This window comes from Xyrauchen texanus, chromosome 20, assembly GCF_025860055.1.
Source record: "Xyrauchen texanus isolate HMW12.3.18 chromosome 20, RBS_HiC_50CHRs, whole genome shotgun sequence".
Classification (NCBI taxonomy): Eukaryota; Metazoa; Chordata; class Actinopteri; order Cypriniformes; family Catostomidae; genus Xyrauchen; species Xyrauchen texanus.
In genome coordinates this window covers 43,487,409-43,511,945 of record NC_068295.1, presented here as the reverse complement: position 1 = coordinate 43,511,945, position 24,537 = coordinate 43,487,409, and the positions used below count along the sequence as shown (strand labels likewise).

Sequence of the window (24,537 nt, the reverse complement as noted above, 5' to 3'; positions counted from 1 at the left end):
TTCAAGCAGTGAAGTCACATATTGCATCTCTGATGCTAGTTTTTATTTTCACACAATTGACGAAATTCAACAAATATCTCGATAATTTGAAACGTTTTTAAATTTTTAGGGGAACTATCACTGCAACTGAACAACCATTGTAGTCAAGTAGATTCAAATAGTTTAATGCATAAAGTAAAATCTAGTTAAAAATAATGACTTTTCCACAATTTTTAACTAAAAACACAAGATTGATCTTTAATCGTTTTCAAATGTACTTCTATAAAAGGATGTATACACCAATACAAGATTTAGGCATTTCAATTTTATTAAGTAACTTAAAATAACAAACATATTTTTCAACATTTCACAATTGAATTTGATGGCATTTTATGAAATTGAAATGTGTACATTTTAAAAATAGGCAAAAATATGAGTCTAGTAGCAAAGTAAAAATGATGATTTATCCAAATATTAACAAAACAATTGCAAATGAACTTCCCTCACTTATTTTATTTATTATTAGACACGTTTCCACTTTCGAGTCAAATGAGGGCAAATAAAATATAATGTAATACTTCTAAAATTATGTCTGTGCATTTATTTTGACTCCAGTAAATAACTTATTCAAACTTAATAACAGATGGTTTCCATTGAACGGGGAATATGAAAATGGTAATGCTGGTAGATCGCACGAAATTTAAATGTGCTTTTGTTACATTTTAATTAAAAAATATATATAATGTCTTTCCTTCTTTTAGTTTCTGTCTGACTTGCACTTGACGAGTACATTTTGACCAGGCGAGATTTTTGTTTATTCAGTTGCCATGTCAACTAGGTTCAGGGCTTCCAAGGGCTTCTGAGAACAGTGCAAAATTGCGATGCTAGCAGTGTTTGAGACTAGCTACCAGCAGCTACTGCCCGGATTACGCAAAACTGTCTGATTCCACTCAGTGCAAGTCATCAGAATAAGGTAAATGCCCTGTCTATTGTAATATATTGTGCTGTTTTTGTGTGTTTTGGGTTTAGTGTTAAAACTGAATGATATCAACATTGAACATTATTACATACATTTTTTTTTATTAATTACAAGATTAATTCCATGTAGGGGGGGATACATGCAGTAGTCCCAACAAGCATTTAAAAAAAATGAAACTGTGTTTTTTTTAGTTGGTAGATCTTATTGAGTTGGCCATTTAAAAGTAGATCATCATGCAAAAAAAGTGTGGACACCCCTGCTATAGTGCATGCCAGGGCCAGCTGCCTTCACGCTGTCACTTCCGGGGATGCATAGATTACCCTAGGGCCAAAGAAGGCCAAATGGGGATTGCTGAGTCAGGTCTCGCTTTACACCAAACAAAGACCAAAATATGCAAACAAACAGCAGCTTCAATCTTCACGTTCATTTCAAAGGCTAGCTAGTTGACAGAGTCTGATACTAGTTATGGGTGGATTCATCCTTAAGTATCGATACTTTCAATACTGATAAAAGTTTCCAGAATTTCGATCCTAAAATTACTGTTTGTTAAATCTTATTTTTAAACTAGTGATATTACTACTTATTTACCATGAAAATGGATGCATGTCATAAGCTTCAAATTGAAAAAAAAAAAAAGAAAAAAGTTATATTTGCAAAAAGCAGGACAGGAACTATTTGTTCTTCCACTCATCCTAATGCGCTGAACTGCAGCCAGCGATTGTTTAAACCAAGCAGTGCTCGGCTGAGGTAATGATGACAGAAAAACAAATTCACACTAAATGACAAATCAAAATGTGACATTACAATTGGTTTGTTTGTAAATGTATTTAAATGTTAAAAGTATGATACCCTTATGATAACCAACCATGGTTTCACAATAGTAATATTATAGAATTAATGACTGCAGTACCCATGGTTTTATGGCTTTTACTAGTTATATTGTAGTAACCATGACCGTAACCATAGTTTTTTTTAGGTTTTGATACAATTAATAAGTTTTAATACAGTAATGCTGTAGTATATACATTATAGATTTACAATGGTTTTATTGTAGTAACCATGACTGTAGTTACCATGGTTAATTTTGTGGTTAGTATGATTATACTACAAATAGCATGGTTATACTAGGGTCGTTGTAACTGATCTATTGTACTGATCAGTGATTACTGTAGTAAAACATGGATCATTTTCTTAAGGTTAAATAGAAGTGTAATAATTTTCCACTTTTGGCCTGTAAACGTAAAAAAAAAAAAAAAACATTACTATATTGACATAAATATTCTATATAAAAACGCCCAGCCTTAGCATGATTTAATTCACCCTGTTGAATGAAGTTAAAACAGTTTTGCCGAAAAAACCCCACATAATATCTTCATTGTAAACCATAGAAATAGCTTTTTAACAACTTTTATCTTAAAGGGGTCATGTCATAAGGAATCAAATTGTACTTGTTATTTTGACACAAGAGGTCTTTCTATTATAAAAACATACTGTAAATTTCAGAGCTCAAAACTTAATCCCAATTCAATAAACGTATTTATTTAAACAAACCTGCAAAAACACCTCGTTCTCTAATTCCAAAATTTTCCTACATCACTAGGGGTACTCATTCATTCAAGACAGCCTCTACAGTAACAAAAATCAACATGCTCATAAACAGAGAGAAGGACAAAAGCCCTACTGTCTGTGGCACTCCTAAACACAAAAGGGAACCCATCTGTACGGTATCTCTCTGGCATGCTTTTAAAAGGTTTCATCAGCTCCTGATATGTTGCTTAAACTGCTCAACAAACCTTTCTTTCGCCTATCAGTGCTATTTTTAATTGTTGGTGTATGCAAGCAAGCACTAGATGGACGTCTTTTACCTTTTGATTCGTATCCAGCGATGTGCACCTCAGTGCAGGATGATAATGTGTGTCTTGTGAAGCAGTCATACGTCTTTGCCAAGGAATTGTCACTGAAGGATATGGGGCAGTTAAAAAATTCTATTGGACCCTATCAAAAATGTAAGTTAACAGTTCCATTCATATTTCAAATGTCAAGACACGCTGTCTACACTGGGCGCATCTGCTGATTTGACACAACGGCTTGAGGCCATCTACACTGGCTGCGTCGACACAAACTTTCTGAAACATTTCTGTATGTTGCTGGCAGTACAAGCACCAGCGCAAAATGGAACGGGACATCTATTTGTTTACTGTTGGAGTGTCAAACCGCAACGGACGTTTCCATGGTAGACAGCATCATTGATGACAGTGTCCGGTTTACAGTTGTGCTTGAGATGAATAGTGTAATATATTTGTATGCAATGTGTTGGATGTGCGTTATGTGTACACAGTGAAATTTATATTTCTAATGTTTTGGTGCTTGTTTATTCTCTTCCAATTGAGTTTGAAAAATTTATGAATTTGAGGGACTGCATGCTGTTAGCCAATCACTGAAATTTAAAGGAGGAGCTGAGACCTCATATAAATTAAATAAACATCAAAACTATTCCAATCGTTTGTGCTGATTTGTGCCACAAAATTGAACATTTGCGCTGGTTTGGTGTTTGAGATATTAAGCATTCTTTTTTGGGCTGTGTGACGTCACTCTCCACCCCATCTCGCTCACATCGATCCAAATCAGTGCTGGTCATTTGTGCTCTTTATGCCGTTAAAACAAACGTTGTAACTATTTCCATTCCTTATGGCAAGAATGTTTTCAACAGCACAAACAAATGACACCGGTTTGGAGCAGTTTGGACGACATGGGGTGGAGAGTGAAGTCACTGTTATTTGAAAAATGATCACAGTTACAGGGGTTTTTTCAACAGCACAAAATCTAAATAATTCCCTTTCATAGAAATAACAAAATTATCTTCCGGATCTGTGGCGTCAGTCATGCACTTACCTCAACTCGCCCAATGCACTCATTTTCTGACTCGTTCATTTGTGCTAGCTCGGTGCAGGTTTCTTACACATTGTTATTTTGTATTTTTTTTGAATTGACAGTAACTTCAAGCTTCAAATCCAAATCACATATGCCCTGTATTTTTGAGTGCGGTAAAGTTCGTTTTATATTTGACATTCGCAAGTAAATGTTCAGAACTTTTTATACAGATATAATAATTCTATAGTCATTGAGTTTAATAGATTTATCCATCCTATAAATAAAAGTCCTGAATCATTTGTTATTTGTAAGGAATGGAAATAGATAAAGCGTTCATTTTAACAGCACAAATCGAGCACAAATGAATGACACCCCTTTGGAGCGATTTAGACAACATGGGGTGGAGAATGATGTCACCGTTCCAGAAAACATTCTTGCAATATATAAGGATGGGAGCGCTTACAACGTTTGTTTTAAAGGCATAAAGAGCACAAATGACCAGCACTGATTTGGATCGATGTGAGCGAGATGGGGTGGAGAGTGACGTCACACAGCCCAAAAAAGAATGCTTAATATCTCAAACACCAAACCAGCGCAAATGTTCATTTTTGCAGCACAAACGAATGGAATAGTTTTGATGATTATTTAATATATGGGGTGCTAACTAAAACATAACAAAATTATGACTGTTTTAATTATTTTTTTTTAAGATCAGTGGACCTCAGGTAAGATAATGAAATGATAAATATATAAAATAAAATAAAAAAGAGCATTTCATGACCCCTTTAACCAATTACATTATACAACGTTTATAATAAAGACGATTAAAATAGCAGTGTTGCTTATATCTACCACTGAAATCTGTCAAAAGAACCCAGAAGCACGGTCCCCTGCAGTGCGATGTCACTGTAATTTCATCTATAAACTAGAAAGCATATTCACTAAAATAATGTCTATGATGTTTTAGGATTTCACTACTTTGCATGACTTTTCCGGGCCTGGAAGTCACAAACACCCTGATATTACCAGGTTCTCATGACCGTGGGAGCCCTGAAGTAAACATATCTGAAAGTCAGTAACTGGATTTCAGTGTTACCCTGCAGGAGTTTGATGGTGTCCTGTGAGATCCTGAAGTTGGTAAACACTCCTCCTCTCTGCTCAGGAGTTTCCTACAGAAAACACAACAGCAATCACCATAAAAACCAACACCATAATCTCAATACACACACACACACACACACACACACACACACACACACACACACACACCTTCTCCTTGTCGCTGTCACTGGCCAAATCCTCACTGGATGCTGCTGGTGTTTTCTCTTCAGGATGCTCGCTGCTGATCTCTGCTGATGGTGAGGTTTGGAGCGTCATATCCACTGCTTTTACCTTGATCTTTTTCTTCTTCTATACAACGATTTTAATAAAATGACATTCTGAAGCACTTGACATGTAAAATCCAGAGAATGCTCAAACGTGACGAGAAATCAGTTACCTTGATTGTGTTTGCGTCAGCGTTTCCGTTCACACCTGTGATCAATTGTTCACGCTTCCTCTTTTCAGGAGCTGGAGATTCACACTCGTCCTTTGCTATAACCCTTTCTTTCATTTTCTTTTTCTGGAGAAAAACAAGAGCAGTAAACACAATCAGACAGTTAGAGGTGACATCTCAAGTTCATAATGTGCAGTAGATGACTGATGACGGTTTAGAACGCTCAAAATAACCTCATCCAAAGACATTCAAATCTTCCATGACAAATGAGAACACAGTCACAACCCACATGGAATCTACGCCAGCACAACTGAAGTTCACTTATTACATATTTTGGCACATTTCATTATGTTTTTAGTAGGGCTGTCAATTAAATTGTTAAGCAAATTACACGACGTGTTAAGCACAATTATTTGTGTATTGAAGTTTGATGAGAACTCCCCCAAAATATGATTTAATACATAAACCAAAGTAATTATTTCAAAATATGCATATAAATTACCTCGATTTAACACACACACATATTTAAAAGCAATATCACACACGCATTCATGCGATATGGCCCTACATCGACACTGCGGCCGAATCACAGCAGTGTCGATGTAGGGCCATATCGCATGAATGCGTGTGTGATATTGCTTAAATATGTGTGTGTGTTAAATCGAGGAGATTTATATGCATATTTTGAAATAATTACTTTGGTATAATTATAATTACTTAGTGGGGCTGGTAGGGTCAGGGGTTGGTTGGCACACAGTTCAATTCCAGTACACTAGAGGGCGCTGTCACAAAAATCTGTCATTAAAATGACTGCCCTCTTGACCTGAACACACCCATTTACTAAAATCATCGAACTGTCACTAACTTCTGAGGTGAGGATAACTTTTCTATTTTACTGTGTTAAAACAAAAAAAAAGTTCTCCCCACTAAATACAGTTTAGAACTCTGATAGATAGAGATATATAAAATGTAAGGATTTCAGTTGATGTAGATAGGATCAGCTATATTTTGATATGAAATTTAAAAGTCTCTGATGAGTGATGCTATGTGGCTAACATAATTTCAGTAAAGAGGTGTGTCCTAATGTGGGTGGGGTTGGTTGACACACTGATTTGGGGGTTGGTTGACACATGTGCCAACCAACCCCATTATAGCCAATTGGTTATAAATGTATTAATTTATGCATTTTACATATGTTAAAACATATTATATATATATATATTATGCTTTACATTTTTATCGGGATTGTATGTTATATTCTCATGAACATAAACTCATTGTGTAAGAAATCATTTTCTTTTAGAAGTCAAAATGGTCAGAAAATATTTAAGAACAACAGACAGGGCAAAGACACCAGCACAGATTATGCTAGAGGCAGCCAGACAGGTGAAGACTCAAAATAAAAGTATTAGGAGCACAGCAAAGGACTTCAAAATACCATTCAGCACACTAAGCAGATACTGCCACAAGATCAGCCAGGATGAGATTGAAGGCAAGAAAGAGCTAGGTGTAGCTGTTGGTTACATCAGGAACAGACAAATATTTCCCCCAGATTTGGAAGAGGAGCTGGTTAAGTATCTGTGCAAGTCAGGCGATATTTACTTTGGCCTATCACCCAGGGAGGTTAGAAAGCTAGCCTTTCAGCTTGCTGTGTCACATAGCATCAAGGTGCCTGAGACCTGGTCAGAGCAGCAGCAAGCTGGCCGTGACTGGCTTACTGCCTTTTTGAAGAGGCACCCTTCCCTTTCCATCAGGAAGCCAGAGGCCACAAGCCTTGCTCGTGCTACGAGTTTTAATAAAGAAAATGTTAAAGCCTTCTTCAACAACCTAGATACAGTCATGCATAGGCTTCCTCCAGGTGACATCTGGAACATGGATGAGACAGGTGTCACTACAGTCCAGAAACCAAACAGGGTCACTGCCAGGCGGGGATTTAAGCAAATTGGGTCAATAACCTCTGCAGAACGAGGGACGCTTATTACCCTTGCTTGCGCAGTTTCAGCCACAGGGAACAGCATTCCTCCTTATTTTATTTTCCCCAGGGTAAATTTCAGGGACCACTTCATTCTGAATGGACCTACAGGTTGCAAAGGAGGTGCAAACCCGTCAGGATGGATGAAGGAAGAACACTTTGTTGAATTCCTGAAGCATTTTGTGGAGAATACAAAATGCACAAAAGAGAAGCCATGTCTCCTTTTGCTTGACAACCATGAGTCCCATCTCTCTATCAGTGGCTTGAACTATGCCAAAGAAAACAGTGTAGTCATGCTATCATTCCCCCCACACTGCTCCCATCGACTACAGCCTCTTGACCGCACTGTGTATGGGCCTCTGAAGAGGCATGTCAACACAGCCTGTGACTCATGGATGCTGAACAACCCTGGCAAAACCATGTCTATATATGATGTGCCTGGAATTGTTGCCAAAGCATACCCATTGGCTGCAACCCCAAATAACATCCAATCAGAATTCAGGGTGTCTGGAATTTTCCCCTATAACAGGGATGTTTTTCCAGAAGAGGCCTTTGCCCCATCTTATGTTACAGACCAGCCAAACCCAGTCCCAACTGCCGATCTTGTTGCTGTCCCCGATGAGCTTCACCCTGCCACTGACAATGCTGTGCAAGAGCTTCACCCTGCCACTGACAATGCTGTGCAACAGCTTCACCCTGCCACTGACAATGCTGTGCAACAGCTTCACCCTGCCACTGACGATGCTGTGCAACAGCTTCACCCTGCCACTGACGATGCTGTGCAACAGCTTCACCCTGCCACTGACGATGCTGTGCAACAGCTTCACCCTGCCACTGACGATGCTGTGCAACAGCTTCACCCTGCCACTGACGATGCTGTGCAAGAGCTTCACCCTGCCACTGACGATGCTGTGCAAGAGCTTCACCCTGCCACTGACAATGCTGTGCAAGAGCTTCACCCTGCCACTGACAATGCTGTGCAACAGCTTCACCCTGCCACTGACGATGCTGTGCAACAGCTTCACCCTGCCACTGACGATGCTGTGCAACAGCTTCACCCTGCCACTGACGATGCTGTGCAACAGCTTCACCCTGCCACTGACGATGCTGTGCAACAGCTTCACCCTGCCACTGACGATGCTGTGCAACAGCTTCACCCTGCCACTGACGATGCTGTGCAAGAGCTTCACCCTGCCACTGACAATGCTGTGCAAGAGCTTCACCCTGCCACTGACAATGCTGTGCAACAACTTCACCCTGCCACTGACAATGCTGTGCAACAACTTCACCCTGCCACTGACAATGCTGTGCAAGAGCTTCACCCTGCCACTGACAATGCTGTGCAACAACTTCACCCTGCCACTGACAATGCTGTGCAACAACTTCACCCTGCCACTGACAATGCTGTGCAAGAGCTTCACCCTGCCACTGACAATGCTGTGCAACAACTTCACCCTGCCACTGACAATGCTGTGCAACAGCTTCACCCTGCCACTGACGATGCTGTGCCCGGACCAAGTGGTTTTTCTGCTGGTACTGGGAGACGTCCCCAAACCCCAGAAGAGCTGCGCCCATTCCCTAAGGCTGGGCCTAGGAAAGTTGGTGGTGCCGTCAGAAGGAAGAGGAAGACTGCCATCCTGACAGACACACCAGTCAAGCGACAACTGGAGGAACAAAAGGCCGCAACAAAGAAGAGACTCTTTAAAAAAAATAAGAAACCACAACTGAAAGCTCCATCCAAAGCTCCTGCTCCTAAAAAAAAGCAGAAAAGGAGATCATCATCATCTGAGTCTGATGAAGATGAAGAGGAATACTGTCTGGTTTGTTTAGAATCATATGGAAATAGCCGACCTGGGGAAGTTTGGCTTCAGTGCCTGAATTGCAAAAAGTGGGCCCACGATTTATGCACTCCAGGTCTACCAGTCTACATCTGCCAGAACTGTGATTCATGTGATTCATCTGATTGAGACACAGACATCTTGACATGCTAGTTAGCCTAACAGCATTTTTTCTGTTACTCCCTTTTCTGTTACTCTCACACACACTTTACACATGTTAAAAATAATGAATGTTGTATTATAATATATATATATATAGACTTCATATTATAATAATACTATTATATGTTTTATTATTATATGTATCTCAGGCGTCTTAAGAGAATAGTCGGCCGGGGGAAGTTTAGCTTCAGTGCCACTCACCACACACACACACCCCACACATAAAAACTGTTGTTTAGTTCAAATGAATACAATCTCGTTTGTTTTGAGTTTTATGGGAATAGTCGGCCGGGGGAAGTTTAGCTTCAGTGCCACTCATACACAAACACACACACATATAGGCTACTATACAAACTGTATTTGTTTTTGGTTTGGTTAATAATTTGGTTAAAAATGGGCAGAAATTCTGTTGAATGTTATTCTGCATCTGGTTTGAATTAAATGCTCAAGTTCTTTATATTTTTCACCTCATACTTTGTAACTATAGCATCTGTGCCAACCAACCCCATTGCATGTGCCAACTAACCCCCATACTGAGGCTGGTTGGCACAAGTGCACAACATCACTTTAATGATAAATAAAACATTTTTAGGAATCATTTGTGAACATTAAATGTATCTGTTGAGTAGCTGAGATCTTAACCTTTCAGTTGTTACTGGTTAGACTATTTTAACATATAGGATGACTGAGAAATATGACAGAGAGTGAAAAGTGTGCCAACCAACCCCGCTCTCTCGCACGTTTTATATTGCTTAATTATAAATAAAGTATACACAAAAGTCATTACATTTATTTGATCGTCGAAAACTCTTTGTTCAGGGGCATGGTTGTTTGTGATAAAATGAAATAACACTGAATCAATCAAGGAATGGTAATGGAATTTCAGTCATAGTCTGATACGGGATCATATATATATAAAATAAATATTTAAAAAAAAAAAGTGTTAATTTAATCGCTATCGGGTTGGTTGCAAATTATGATTAGCCACTCCTTAAGACTTTTTCTTCAATAAAACAAAATCACACATCTGACATCATGACTCATACAAACACCATACGTCATCAAATGTTTACGTCACACACCGCGACTAACACGTGTGCAAATGTAAATTAGAAAAGAAAAAAACACGAAGGCCTACATTCGTAATGCCTTTACGATCCTCTGAACTATTGGATGTTTCTTATTTATCACTAGTCATGTTGTTACATAGAGAGAAAACGTGTGTTTTCGTCATTTACATTAGAGTTCTAATCAGTATGACAGGCGCATCTTCAGTGAATAAAACTGTCGCACTGACCTTAATCATCTCCATTCCGTTCTCCACCATGTGTATAATGTGATCGGCTTCAGTGTGGATCATTGACGGCATGTTAAATGTTGTTGAATGTTGTCGAGCAGCTAAGCATGTGCGACTGAATACACATTAAACATGCAGAAAAAAGAATGATCCGGAAGTGAAGCGCGTGGAGAGGAAGTTTCAACAGCCTTATTTTTTTATTATGCATGCCAAACGTCTTACATTAAATTGTGTAAAAAATTACAGAACAAGAACAGTAAAACAAAAACAAACAAACAAAAAAAAAAAAAACATAAATATAACAATTATACAATAAAAAACCAAATGCCCATCAAATACATAACATAGAAGTTATAGTCAACCAGAAAAAGTGACCCAAAAATGTGCCATAATAAAGAGATTAATGTTGTTTGTTACAATCTTAATCAGTATATATGTGTGTCTTAAACAACGTATTCCTGCAAACAAATGATGAATGATGTGTGTAACTACAAAATATATGCTAAAACCAAAAACGCTAAAAGGATAATTGAATGTGAAGGTGTGATAAACTGCAGCTGCATTTCTGACACAGGAGATGGGTGGAACCTAGAAACAGTTTTTTTACATTGGAAATTCTTTAGGCAGGGAACTGTGGCAAAAACGAACCAATGGAATGATTGAAACTTCTCTTAGAATATTGAAGATGCCCCTGCGGCAAAAATAAGCCAATCAAAAGAGTAAAAAAACCGAGAACATGAGCATGTGTCTGTCCATGTCTTTTGTTGAGTAGGTGATCTCATCGTATGTGGAACTCAGCTTTAACTTAAGGTTAAACCATAATTCTAAGCCCGTCTTTAGCCCTCAAACCAACCTTTGACATATCAATCGAGATAATCCTTTTCCATTGTAAAGGAGATAGTGCTAGAAGAACTCCTTTCATTATCCAGCAATGCACATAGCCTATGTAGTTTTTTCAACAGGCGTTAGACTTTCAATGTCCAACGATGTGTCCTCAAACTGTTACCACCTAGTAGACACTTGGCTCAGTGATTTTTTTTAGGTGTTCAATATATGTTGTGATATTTGCTGTTGTTCAATTATTGGTTTAAAGCATGTCATTTCTCTGCTTTCAATTTATGTTTAGAAACAGTTATAAAATCCTCTCAAAGACTCTCTCATATTTTTGCTTGCACCACATTGGGTTTCTTGTTAATCACCAGATGGGTCCACCGCCAGGTTGTTCAATTCTGGCATCAATCTGCTTACTGTAGTATCTTTTCATAAAATGAGCAAAATAGAGGCCACGCCCACTGCCACCGATGTTCTGTGCTCAAGGTACGTACACACTGCCAGCGACATCGCGGCGACAGCGACTCAATACCATTAATTTTCAATGCGAGCACAGCGACTTCCGGCGATACGAGCTGTCGCGACCGTTGGCGCTAGATGTGGGCGTGTCCAGCGACGCGAAAAAGTTGAGAAAAGTTCAACTTTGGAGCGACTAACGGAAGCGACAGCCAATAGGAGAGAAGACGGGAGAGCTCACGTGATCATTCTCTCTCTCAGCCCTCTGCAGCAGCTCTTCAAACTGGGTCCTGTCAAGCCTGAAGTACTGCTGGAACCGGACTTCATCCAGTCGCAGCTCCTGCACCAGCCGGTGGTATTCGCCGTGCTGACTCCGAGATTGAATGGTTTTGTGGACCCAGACAGACCGGCGTTTGCGTTTTCGCCGCAGATAAACCGCCGCTATGGCAAAGAGCACGCCTCGTTTCTCGTTCATCTTTGATATAAAGCATTTTATGTACTGATTCCATTTATATTTAGGCTTTTCCCTCCAAAATGTTTGTTGTTAGCGGCAAGAAAAGCGATTCGCTGTCAACGGCAATGGAATGGCATCCGTGAATGTCATTTATAAACGTTACTAGGCAACCAGTAGTGGGAACGCCCACTAGCGACTTCACCGCCAGCCACCAGCGACCTGCAGCGATAAAGTCGCTGGCAGTGTGTACGTACCTTCAAGCGTATTTGATCAAGTGTATCTCATCAAGTGTATCTAACCCTTTTTTGGCTCATAGATGTTTTCAAACATAAATGCATCATTTGTAAGTATTAAAACTTTTAGTTACCTTATCCCTAAACTTAGTGAGCTATTACATCAATCATTGTCAATCCCTAGTATAAAATAGCCCAAAGATTTCTGTAGTGCACTGTATTCAAAGTGGCAAGGTTCCTTCCTGGTCCTTACCACTGAGAGCTTTTTTTTTTTTTGTAGCATCGCTTATCTGTTTTCAGCATTTAATCCTTAACATCTGCCATTTTAAACGCGCATCGGGTTTCCCTCGTATTATTCTCTTTTCGCGATTCAACTGCGCGCATATTCCACCTGCATCAGCGTTCTATTTTTATCTATTTTAAACTGCGTGCATTTTTTCAGCGCGCACCCGTTTTTTCTCCTCTGCGGTACACAGATTATTGCATCGATCTCAAAGCACCGCTTATCAAGAACAACCAACAACAACAAACAATTACGTGAGGGATTCACGTCAATCTCAAACCCTCACCGCTCAGGAACAACAAACAATTCGCGGTAAGTCATGGCATCCGCTCATGTTATTTCTTCCTGCATTGCATGTCACATGTTTACAATAGCCTCCTCTGTCAGCAGTGAGGGATTCATATGTGATAAATGTAAGGAATTAGTCAGGCTGATGGAGAAGGTTAATGAGTTAGAAACTTGCATTCGAACGCTAGTGGAGGTCAGTGAGAAAGAGAAGCTGTAGATACTGTTTCGGATGCGAGTAGTACAGAGAGCAACACACACACTTTGGTTCCGGCTGTAGAGCCCTGGCAGCAGGGCATTTGGGTGACGTCTCGGTAGCATACTCGCTCAGCAAAGAGACACCACTCTCCCGTTCCTGTTAGGGTTTCCAATCAATTCTCCCCACTCAGTGATACACCCACTGAGAGTCATGTTGTGAGAGCCCTTGTTATTGGTGATTCTATTGTAAGGAACGTGGAAATAGAGCCACTATTGTTAATTGTATTTTGGGGGCCAGAGCGTCTGACATCAAATCAAATTTACAAGTGCTGGCTAATGCTACAAGTAGATTTTCTAAAATTGTTATCCATGTCGGCACTAACGATGTCCGGCTTCGCCAGTCGGAGATCCCTAAAGATAATGTTAAAGAGGTGTGTGAATTTGCAAAAACTATGTCAGACACTGTAATATGCTCTGGTCCCCTCCCTGCTCGTCGTGGTGACGAGGTTTATAGTAGATCAGTGTCACTGAATGGCTGGATGTCTGAGTGGTGTCTGAAGAATAAAATAGGATTTATAGACAATTGGAAGAGTTTTTGGGGTAGACCTGACCTGCTAAAGAGAGACTGACTCCATCCCTCCAGGGAAAGTGCCACTCTCCTCTCTAGTAATTTGGCTCATAGTCTTAATAATGATAGTAATTGACTAACTGGGGCCCAGGTCAGGAAGCAGACAAACTGGTTAATCCGAACGTCTGCTAGCTGCCTTGAGACGTCACACAGGTCACATAAACTACAACACATAGAGACTGTATCACCTAGATATCTCATAGAGACTGTGTCTGTTCCCCGAACTACCAAACACAATACCCTCACTAAATCATTGAACATTTTTTTGATTAAGATCAAACTTGAACAAAACAAACAAATTAAAAATACACATCATATAAAAATAGGGCTACTAAACTTTAGATCTCTTTCTACCAAAGCATTAATTAATGTGAGTGTGTGTGTATACTCTCTCTCTCTCTCTCTCTCTCTCTCTCTCTCTCTCTCTCTCTCTCTCTCTATATATATATATATATATATATATATATATATATATATATATTACACTCACCTAAAGGATTATTAGGAAAACCATACTAATACTGTGTGTTTGACCCCCTTTCGCCTTCAGAACTGCCTTAATTCTACGTGGCATTGATTCAACAAGGTGCTGAAAGCATTCTTTAGAAATGTTGGCCCATATTGATAGGATTGCATCTTGCAGTTGATGGAGATTTGTGGGATGCACATCCAGGGCACGAAGCTCCCGTTCCACCACATCCCAAAGATGCTCTATTGGGTTGAGATCTGGTGACTGTGGGGGCCATTTTAGTACAGTGAACTCATTGTCATGTTCAAGAAACCAATTTGAAATGATTCGAGCTTTGTGACATGGTGCATTATCCTGCTGGAAGTAGCCATCAGAGGATGGGTACATGGTGGCCATAAAGGGATGGACATGGTCAGAAACAATGCTCGGGTAGGCCGTGGCATTTAAACGATGCCCAACTGGCACTAAGGGGCCTAAAGTGTGCCAAGAAAACATCCCCCACACCATTACACCACCACCACCAGCCTGCACAGTGGTAACAAGGCATGATGGATCCATGTTCTCATTCTGTTTACGCCAAATTCTGACTCTACCATCTGAATGTCTCAACAGAAATCGAGACTCATCAGACCAGGCAACATTTTTCCACTCTTCAACTGTCCAATTTTGGTGAGCTCTTGCAAATTGTAGCCTTTTTTTCCTATTTGTAGTGGAGATGAGTGGTACCCGGTGGGGTCTTCTGCTGTTGTAGCCCATCCGCCTCAAGGTTGTGCGTGTTGTGGCTTCACAAATGCTTTGCTGCATACCTCGGTTGTAACGAGTGCTTATTTCAGGCAAAGTTGCTCTTCTATCAGCTTGAATCAGTCGGCCCATTCTCCTCTGACCTCTAGCATCAACAAGGCATTTTCGCCCACAGGACTATCCCTTGTCCATCCCTTTATGACCACCATGTACCCATCCTCTGATGGCTACTTCCAGCAGGATAATGCACCATGTCACAAAGCTCGAATCATTTCAAATTGGTTTCTTGAACATGACAATGAGTTCACTGTACTAAAATGGCCCCCACAGTCACCAGATCTCAACCCAATAGAGCATCTTTGGGATGTAGTGGAACGGGAGCTTCGTGCCCTGGATGTGCATCCCACAAATCTGCATCAACTGCAAGATGCTATCCTATCAATATGGGCCAACATTTCTAAAGAATGCTTTCAGCACCTTGTTGAATCAATGCCACGTAGAATTAAGCCAGTTCTGAATATATATATATATATATATAGAATACACACACACACACACACATATATATATATATATATATATATATATATATATATATATATATATAGAATACACACACACTCACATATATATATATGTATTTGTATATGTGAGTGTGTGTGTGTGTGTATTCTATATATATATATATATATATATGTATATGTGAGTGTGTGTGTATTCTATATATATATATATATATATATGTGTGTATTCATATATATATATATATATATATATATATATATATATATATATATGTGAGTGTGTGTGTATTCTATCTATCTATATATATATATATATAGAATACACTCACATATATACATATAGAATACACACACACATATATATATATATATAGAATACACACACACACTCACATATACATATAGAATGCACACAAACACTCACACACATATATATATATATATATATATATATGTGTGTGTGTGTGTGTGTGTATTCTATATATATATATATATATATATGTGTGTATTCTATATATATATATATATATATATATATATATATATATATGTGAGTGTGTGTGTATTCTATCTATCTATATATATATATATATATATATATAGAATACACTCACATATATACATATAGAATACACACACACATATATATATATAGAATACACACACACACTCACATATACATATAGAATGCACACAAACACTCACACACATATATATATATATAGAATACACACACACTATATATATATATATATATATATATATATATATATATATATATATATATATATATATATGTGTGTGTGAGTGTGTGTCAGGATAGAGACCAGGAGATCGGAGGTAAGTGATTCAAATACTGTTTTATTAAAGTGTCACTCGTGCAAGGTGGGTATAAGGTGAGTTTTCAGGTGCAGGTTTGGTGAAGATCGCTGGATGTACGGAGAACAACAGGTAATCCAGATAACTTCAATTGTGGCATAATACTCAGTCTCAGTTCGTTAATCCATTCTTTCTTCTAGGACTGGTCGGAGCAACTTGGACAGATATCAAACATGGGCTTTCAGGAATCGGACGGGAGATCTGGAGATGGCAGAACAACAATGCAAAGGGTTAGTATTGAGTCAGGTAAGGAAGCGGAATACTCAGGTGTTCAGGTTTCACAGGGATACGGGAGGAAACGGTCTGTTCCTGTTGGAGGCTTGACAACGACTGGAATCGCGGTGAGTGTTTTATTGAGCTGGTTGATGGAGTAATTAATGATGATCAGGTGTGTGTGTTTAGTATTCTGGGGAGAGTGATCTTTGAGTGGTGGGTTGAAACGAGCCTGATTGATCCCTGACAGTGTGTGTATTTTCTATATATATATATATATATATATATATATATATAGAATACACACACACACTCATATATATATATATAGAATACACACACACACACATATATATATGTGTGTATTCTGTGTGTATTCTATATATATGTGTGTGTGTGAGCGTGTGTGTATTCTCTCTCTCTCTCTATATATATATGAGTGTGTGTGTATTCTATATATATATATGTGAGTGTGTGTGTGTATTCTATATATATATATATATATATGTATGTTTTATTAAATGTGTATTTTTTATTATTATCAATGTCTTGTTGCTGTATTGTTTGTGCACTGGAAGCTTCTGTCACCAAGACAAATTCCTTGTATGTGTAAGCATACTTGGCAATAAAGCTCATTCTGATTCTGATGAGAGAAACGGGCCACGTTTTCTGTCAATCTCTCAACAGATGTGTTAGAGGCCTCATCACAGCTAGGGTAATTGATTTTTAAAACTTATTCCAGGGTAATACAATGCAAAGTACAATGTTATAATATTTTAATATTAAATTAGAAATATAAAAAGTTTGCTACATTTACGTTGGTAAAGAAGGCACACACGTCATGAAGTCTGCTTGTGAAAAGGGTCCAAGTTTACCCTATTATGCGTCTACTTCAGCACCAACCCGGATTTGTGAAAAGGGTCCATACAATCTGAAATATCACTCAGAATCATGACAGCAGACTGGTACCGAATGATCCTTCATTTTATTTACAGTGTTACTGTATTGATGTTCCTCAATAACTGTGATTAGTGTTGAATCTGCAATGAATTCCCCCAAAGCACTTCAAGTTATCTCCATTCTTACTTTGTCTTGTAGATCATTTCAGTCTGTGCTCTTGAACTTTATACTTTTCTTCTGACCGAATATTAAAAATATTACCGGCAGAAATGAAGTCGTCTCAAAGTTTGCATTCTCATTGGTCTTCTTTCTTACACATATTTGCACAATACATTGGGATTGGTCTTGACACACAAAATAGTTTTTTTCCATCTAGATTTTTCCGTGAGGAAAAGCAGATGTGTTGTGTGGTTTGAAGTATTTATGTTGGAGGAGATGATGCCTCACGTCTCTCATCTGAATGAAATCATTAAATAAAAATTATAATAATATAGGGCTATATATGTTTTTTTTAATGATTCCACTCAGATGAGAGACGTGAAGCACATATGTGTATGTATATATATATATATATATATATATATATATATATATATATTATATATATACACATATACATACATATATACACACTCACCTAAAGGATTATTAGGAACACCATACCAATACTGTGTTTGACCCCTTTCGCCTTCAGAACTGCCTTAATTCTACGTGGCATTGATTCAACAAGGTGCTGAAAGCATTCTTTAGACATGTTGGCCCATATTGATAGGATAGCATCTTGCAGTTGATGGAGATTTGTGGGATGCACATCCAGGGCACGAAGCTCCCGTTCCACCACATCCCAAAGATGCTCTATTGGGTTGAGATCTGGTGACTGTGGGGGCCATTTTAGTACAGTGAACTCATTGTCATGTTCAAGAAACCAATTTGAAATGATTCGAGCTTTGTGACATGGTGCATTATCCTGCTGGAAGTAGCCATCAGAGGATGGGTACATGGTGGCCATAAAGCGATGGACATGGTCAGAAACAATGCTCAGGTAGGCCGTGGCATTTAAACGATCCCCAATTGGCACTAAGGGGCCTAAAGTGTGCCAAGAAAACATCCCCCACACCATTACACCACCACCACCAGCCTGCACAGTGGTAACAAGGCATGATGGATCCATGTTCTCATTCTGTTTACGCCAAATTCTGACTCTACCATCTGAATGTCTCAACAGAAATCGAGACTCATCAGACCAGGCAACATTTTTCCACTCTTCAACTGTCCAATTTTGGTGAGCTCTTGCAAATTGTAGCCTCTTTTTCCTATTTGTAGTGGAGATGAGTGGTACCCGGTGGGGTCTTCTGCTGTTGTAGCCCATCCGCCTCAAGGTTGTGCGTGTTGTGGCTTCACAAATGCTTTGCTGCATACCTCGGTTGTAGCGAGTGGTTATTTCAGGCAAAGTTGCTCCTCTATCAGCTTGAATCAGTCGGCCCATTCTCCTCTGACCTCTAGCATCAACAAGGCATTTTCAGCCCACAGGACTGCCGCATACTGGATGTTTTTCCCTTTTCACACCATTCTTTGTAAACCCTAGAAATGGTTGTGCGTGAAAATCCCAGTAACTGAGCAGATTGTGAAATACTCAGACTGGCCCGTCTGGCACCAACAACCATGCCACGCTCAAAATTGCTTAAATCACCTTTCTTTCCCATTCTGACATTCAGTTTGGAGTTCAGGAGATTGTCTTGACCAGGACCACACCCCTAAATGCATTGAAGCAACTGCCATGTGATTGGTTGATTAGATAATTTCATTAATGAGAAATTGAACAGGTGTTCCTAATAATCCTTTAGGTGAGTGTATGTGTCAAAGGCAAGAAGTGGAATCTGTGGCTGCTGTCGGCACGTCACGATCGGCGGCTCAATCTGGGCGACGTGGCAAAGCGTCTTGGCATCAGCGCTGGGAACCTCGCCGAGGATTCGCTGATGCTGAAGAAGCTGAGGGTGGCTATGGGCTGCGCCACGTCACTCTCGCTCTTCTGTGATCAACATCAGAGTGTCACGATGCTGCTGGACTCCGATCTGACCACCGGAGGCCGCGACAGAGTTTATTTCCACCCCGTGACCAACAGCGCCACTATGGGACTCAAACTGGAAGATCTGCTCAAGTTTCTAAAGGAGACCAACCTTTTACCCATCATCCTGAACTTTGATTGAGAAACCTGCTTTAATATCACCCCAGATAGCACACATATATCTCCCAGATATCTCTTTAAGTTTATGTCTGTGTTTCATCTGGAAAGAATCTAATAAAATAAGATCCGCTGAATGTCCTTTTGACATCTGAGGAAACGTCTTCTAGACAACTGCAGATGAGCAGAAACCACCTCCAGCTCATAAACGTCAATCAAACTAACAGTCCTGATAATAAACCTTACACTTTTGTCCACAATACAAGCACTACATCACGTTTACATTTGTTGTTTTTACACATGAACACACTTTGTTTCTGTCTTACAATAATGAGATCTGAGATCACGGTGAAAAGAAGTTTATCACATCAGATTTATGGAAAGAAGAACATGAGGGTTGAAGTTTTGTTATACAGGAATAAACCTGCTCACTCTGACTCACACTTCTCTGTCTTTTTTTTTTTTGGTATATTAAAAACGGTTCTTCTCTGGTTTTGACTGAAAGTGTTTGTTTCTTCTGCAGCTCGTCATGCATTAAAAACGTGTACGAAAGAGTTGTTATACAGCACACATACAGTATGTTTCATGCCGGTCAAATAAAGATTTGATGACAAAGAAAAACAAAAAGCTTATTTCATCACAATGACAGAGCTGAGGAATGGTTCCTTGATTCAAGGAAAATAAAGAACATTTCTTCTCCATTGTCATTGAGGGTCCACGATTAAAAACATTCAGTCTTTCTCACGTCAGGAATCTGTAGAAGTTGATGTTTCTCTCTGAGGTGAGAGTAGACAGACAGAAGTGGAAAAACTTAGATTAGAGGCAGAATGATAGAAACAGACACATAGAGACACGAGAGATCAAACCTGTGAAAATCCTACTGAATTATTCTCAGGAAACACTGCCATTAGTGTCTGCCAATTTGCAGAACTTAGTAGTTGAATAGATGTAGAAAAAAATGGGTTATTGGGTCATTAGAATTTATTGGAGTTCAGCGTCCAGTTCTACTATTGTTCAAATTATAATATCAGGCGTACACATTGTAGTTTTACACATTACTTGTCCTTCACTTTCTGTTCAACCCTGTTAAGCTGCAACATATCCTTTCAAAGTAACACTTTGAACTTTCTGACATTATTAAAGTTGCATGAAATTAAAATGGACCCTACTTATTTCATAAATGGATGTTACAGGTCTTATTGTGAATGATTAATCCATGGTATTTTATATATATAAAAAAATTGACCTCATAATATTTCATCAAAATGCCATCAAAGCAGCTAATGCAGAGATGAAGGTTTATTTTCCACTGTTTCCCTCTCAAAACCTTGTTCCCTACCCCAAACTACATTAGTTACAGGCCAGCTGACTTGAATTTAAATTTGGAAGGAGGAATTATATCAAATTTGCGGTTGTGTACTTCCAGAGGTGATCACTACTGAATACAACGTGACTCAGATGTGTCTGGAGTTTATTCATATTTTTAAATGCAGATATCTTGGGATGTACAGCATGAGTAAACCTCCCCCCTCCATTGTGGTAATCAACATTATGCCACAAATGCTGTTGATTTAACTTAAATGTATTGAACCCAGAATATTCTTCAATATTCAAAATACATTTTCAGTTCAAATTAGATCTTTCTATCGACTACACATTCTCATCAAATTAATTACATAATGAATTGAATTCAAATAAAGATAACCCAAAGACATGATGACATTATTGTGGCAGATAACATAATTAAATAGACATTAAAAAAAGCACAAAAAGCCTTATTTGAAAATGTTATAATATATTGAATTCTAAGGCTATAAAAGGTCTACTGTCTCAGTAATACATTTAGCATTTCATAGAGGCCATTCACAAAGGCTGTGTGGTGTTCTTTGCAATTTCTCATTGTTTTCAGGGTTGGGAGGGTTACTTTTAACAGATTTAGTCTGTAGTGGAACACATGCAGTGAAGTGTCATTTGTAACATATTCCGTTAGATTACTCAAGGTCAGTAACATAACTGAATTACGTTGGATTACTTCTTCAGCACAACTTTTTTCACTGGTTTTGACTATAAATAAGTTAAGAACAAGTTAAATTTGCCAACACAGAAAGACAAAATACACTTAGAAAGCCTAAATATCTTATGCAGTGTTGTTTTATAAACAACAAAGTAAATGTATCTTCTTTTGTGGATTTTTAGATATATTTGTATTGTTTTCCTTTAAATATTTTCATAAAGAATAAGACTGTTGCAGTACATCTTTGCACTAATATCAAAGGACTTTCTTTAAAAAAAAAAAAAAGGACGATTGTGGATTTTTTTGATAGAAAAAGTATAATTGTGCCTTATAAAAGGGCTAGAAACAGCATTTTTGCTTAGCATAAAGTTCAATGTTCACATAACAATTTACATTAGGTTAACTTTTCTGCTGCTTCAAACCCCCACAGACTAAACACAACCACATATTTTTCTGATCATGTGTGGATTAAGCTTTCAAAAGGAAAGTCCCACCAAGTTATATCCACCTTTTCCACCATAACATTCCCTGCGTCTGAAATCACGGTATGTACTTAATTTGATGAAGGATGCAATTCTCGGCAGGTAAAACAGTGCGTTCTTTAGGAATGCGAGTAGAATTAATAGATTTCAAACAAACTTCATCCATAATTCAGCTCGCGGTTCACCGTCGTTCTTGTAAATCCAGTGGATTATGGGATAGTAAAGTGTTCAGTCAATCCGCATTTCAGAATCTTGCCAGAAATAGTAGGTCTTCCAGGTATTTCTTGCTTACTGTTGTATAAATACAGAGGATTCTGTAGGGAAGTATAGATGTACAGACGCAGCGACAGTGAGAGTGCCCTCTGTCCACTTATATGAATGTAACGCATCTTAAGAAAGCATTTCTCTGCTATGTACACATGCGTCATACTGGTTTCTTTGACTAAGATGATGTGTCACAAAGTTTTTGTGTGAACAGTTCAACTTTTAAAAATGCATTCTGTTGCACTCTGTCCAGCTGTTTTTGGACTCAAGAATGCATCATGTGTGAATGGCTGCTGCTCTCGGTAAGTGTGGTTTGATGCAGAGTGTTGCCTGCATTTGTTTTATTAGTTTGTGTCAGTTGCTTCTGAGCTTGAATTGCTCCGATTGTAGGAAACTCCTATATTATGGAATTTATGTATGAGTGAGAGGGTATGAGTAATTTAGTTAATTTTCTTTATGATATTTCATTATATAAATAATGTATTCAATTGACAGCCCTAATTGTAGTGTGTGATTTTCTTTTTTATTGTTTATATAATAAGTAAATTAATTCTAAACTTTCAAATAAAGATCGATGAAGAGTGCCAGAATATGTAGCAATAATACAATAACAATGAATGATAAAATACAAATTTTAGATGCATACAAATGAAACAATTTAATAACAAATAAAAAAATGACTGATAAAAATGACCGCATGGTTGGCAGAGAGGTCTGATTAATGTTTCAAGTGCTTTAAGAGTCCTGTGTTCAAAACAAGTCTGTATTTGTTCTGTATGTTTTGTTATATTTATAAACCAGACAGTGTTACATATACATATATATATATATATATATATATATATATATATATATATATATATACACTGTATATAAATACTGATGTGTGCAAGGAAACAACACTTTTTAATACCCATTTTTCTTGAATGTTCAGGAGTAACATTTTCAAATGAAATGAAAAAAAGTATAAAAACAAAAATCCTGAATTATTCAGATGGCAGCGTTTCCTGAGTGTTTGCACAAACGGGACAGCACAAAGTCATCATGGGAGGTTTGTGACTTGTATTTCTGCATACTCACATGTTCATTATGAGCTCTGAGCGGAAGCTCTGCTTTTAGATTTCCTGTTTTCCTGTAACAGTCCCACATCTGCAGAACAAAAGCATGTCATATTTCAACTGAATGTCACAAAAGAACCATCCTTCAAGAAACACCTTAAATATAATGCAGAATCAGTATGCGGTTGATAAATCTGGTTTAACCTGTATAGAATTGGGAGGTTCGTGAGTCTATGACAACAAAGTTTTGGCCACATTTGTGATGTGTACAGCACAGATTATACATGAACAAAGATACAAAGAAACAAACACAAGACATATTCTGGTAAATACTCATTTTGATCAGACCGATCAAAATCAAGCTTAAGGATTGAAGGTGAGGGGGAAAGCCATGCAAGAATTTCACGATTTTCACAAACACACAAACATAAAAATAAACAAATGTCCAGTGAACATCCGGCAGGAAAAGCTGCAGTTGTGTCACTTCAATAATAAAATAAAGGAATGCAGCAGGTCGTTCCACACACACACACACACGGGCATCATGGGACTTGTTCTACAAGCCTCATTTCATAAATATCAAAGTAGATTAGCTTCTGCTAACTGTGCCAACATTCTCCAAAAATACAGCACACACCAGGTGATGATGATGTGACATCAGTTATTAAAATTGTTATTAAAAACTATTCAATGTGTTACCAAGAGAATAATTGCAATAAACATGAGTTACAAAACAGCCACCAACAAAAACGATTACAAAACTCATGCAGATACGTGGTTGAATAATTGGTCAGTTAGAAACAGGAAGATCCCGAAAGGGTCAAAGGTCACAGGCAGCCATCAGTCAGAC

At 38.3% G+C, this 24,537-nt stretch overlaps 3 protein-coding genes across 6 annotated transcripts in view; 1 reads left to right on the top strand and 2 right to left on the bottom strand.

The window, feature by feature from the left end:
- Positions 1-10,738, bottom strand: part of LOC127660843 (nucleolar RNA helicase 2-like) — a 34,998-nt gene extending 24,260 nt beyond the window's left edge. For both annotated transcript variants that reach the window (XM_052151279.1, XM_052151280.1), the window contains exons 1-4: positions 10,594-10,738; positions 5,328-5,450; positions 5,099-5,239; positions 4,926-4,998 (exon numbers count right to left, since the gene is read on the bottom strand). In XM_052151279.1, coding sequence (XP_052007239.1) covers positions 4,926-4,998; positions 5,099-5,239; positions 5,328-5,450; positions 10,594-10,665 — 409 coding nt within the window. In that variant the 5' untranslated portion in view covers positions 10,666-10,738. The remainder of the gene's footprint in view (positions 1-4,925; positions 4,999-5,098; positions 5,240-5,327; positions 5,451-10,593) is intronic.
- Positions 10,739-11,860: 1,122 nt separating this feature from the next.
- Positions 11,861-19,894, top strand: LOC127660597 (prolyl-tRNA synthetase associated domain-containing protein 1-like). The gene is made up of 3 exons (XM_052150915.1): positions 11,861-11,910; positions 16,715-16,820; positions 19,532-19,894. Exons 1-3 carry the CDS (start codon positions 11,861-11,863, stop codon positions 19,892-19,894), a joined length of 519 nt encoding a protein of 172 aa, XP_052006875.1.
- The window catches only part of ccdc88ab (coiled-coil domain containing 88Ab), an 80,065-nt gene continuing 72,076 nt past the window's right edge, over positions 16,549-24,537 (bottom strand). For 2 of the 3 annotated variants that reach the window (XM_052151273.1, XM_052151275.1), the window contains 2 exons: positions 23,710-23,778; positions 16,549-16,775 (listed from right to left, as the gene is read on the bottom strand). In XM_052151273.1, coding sequence (XP_052007233.1) covers positions 23,717-23,778 — 62 coding nt within the window. In that variant the 3' untranslated portion in view covers positions 16,549-16,775; positions 23,710-23,716. Of the gene's footprint in view, positions 16,776-19,913; positions 20,646-23,709; positions 23,779-24,537 lie in introns of those variants that run through there. The other variant, XM_052151274.1, reaches the window with a different exon arrangement.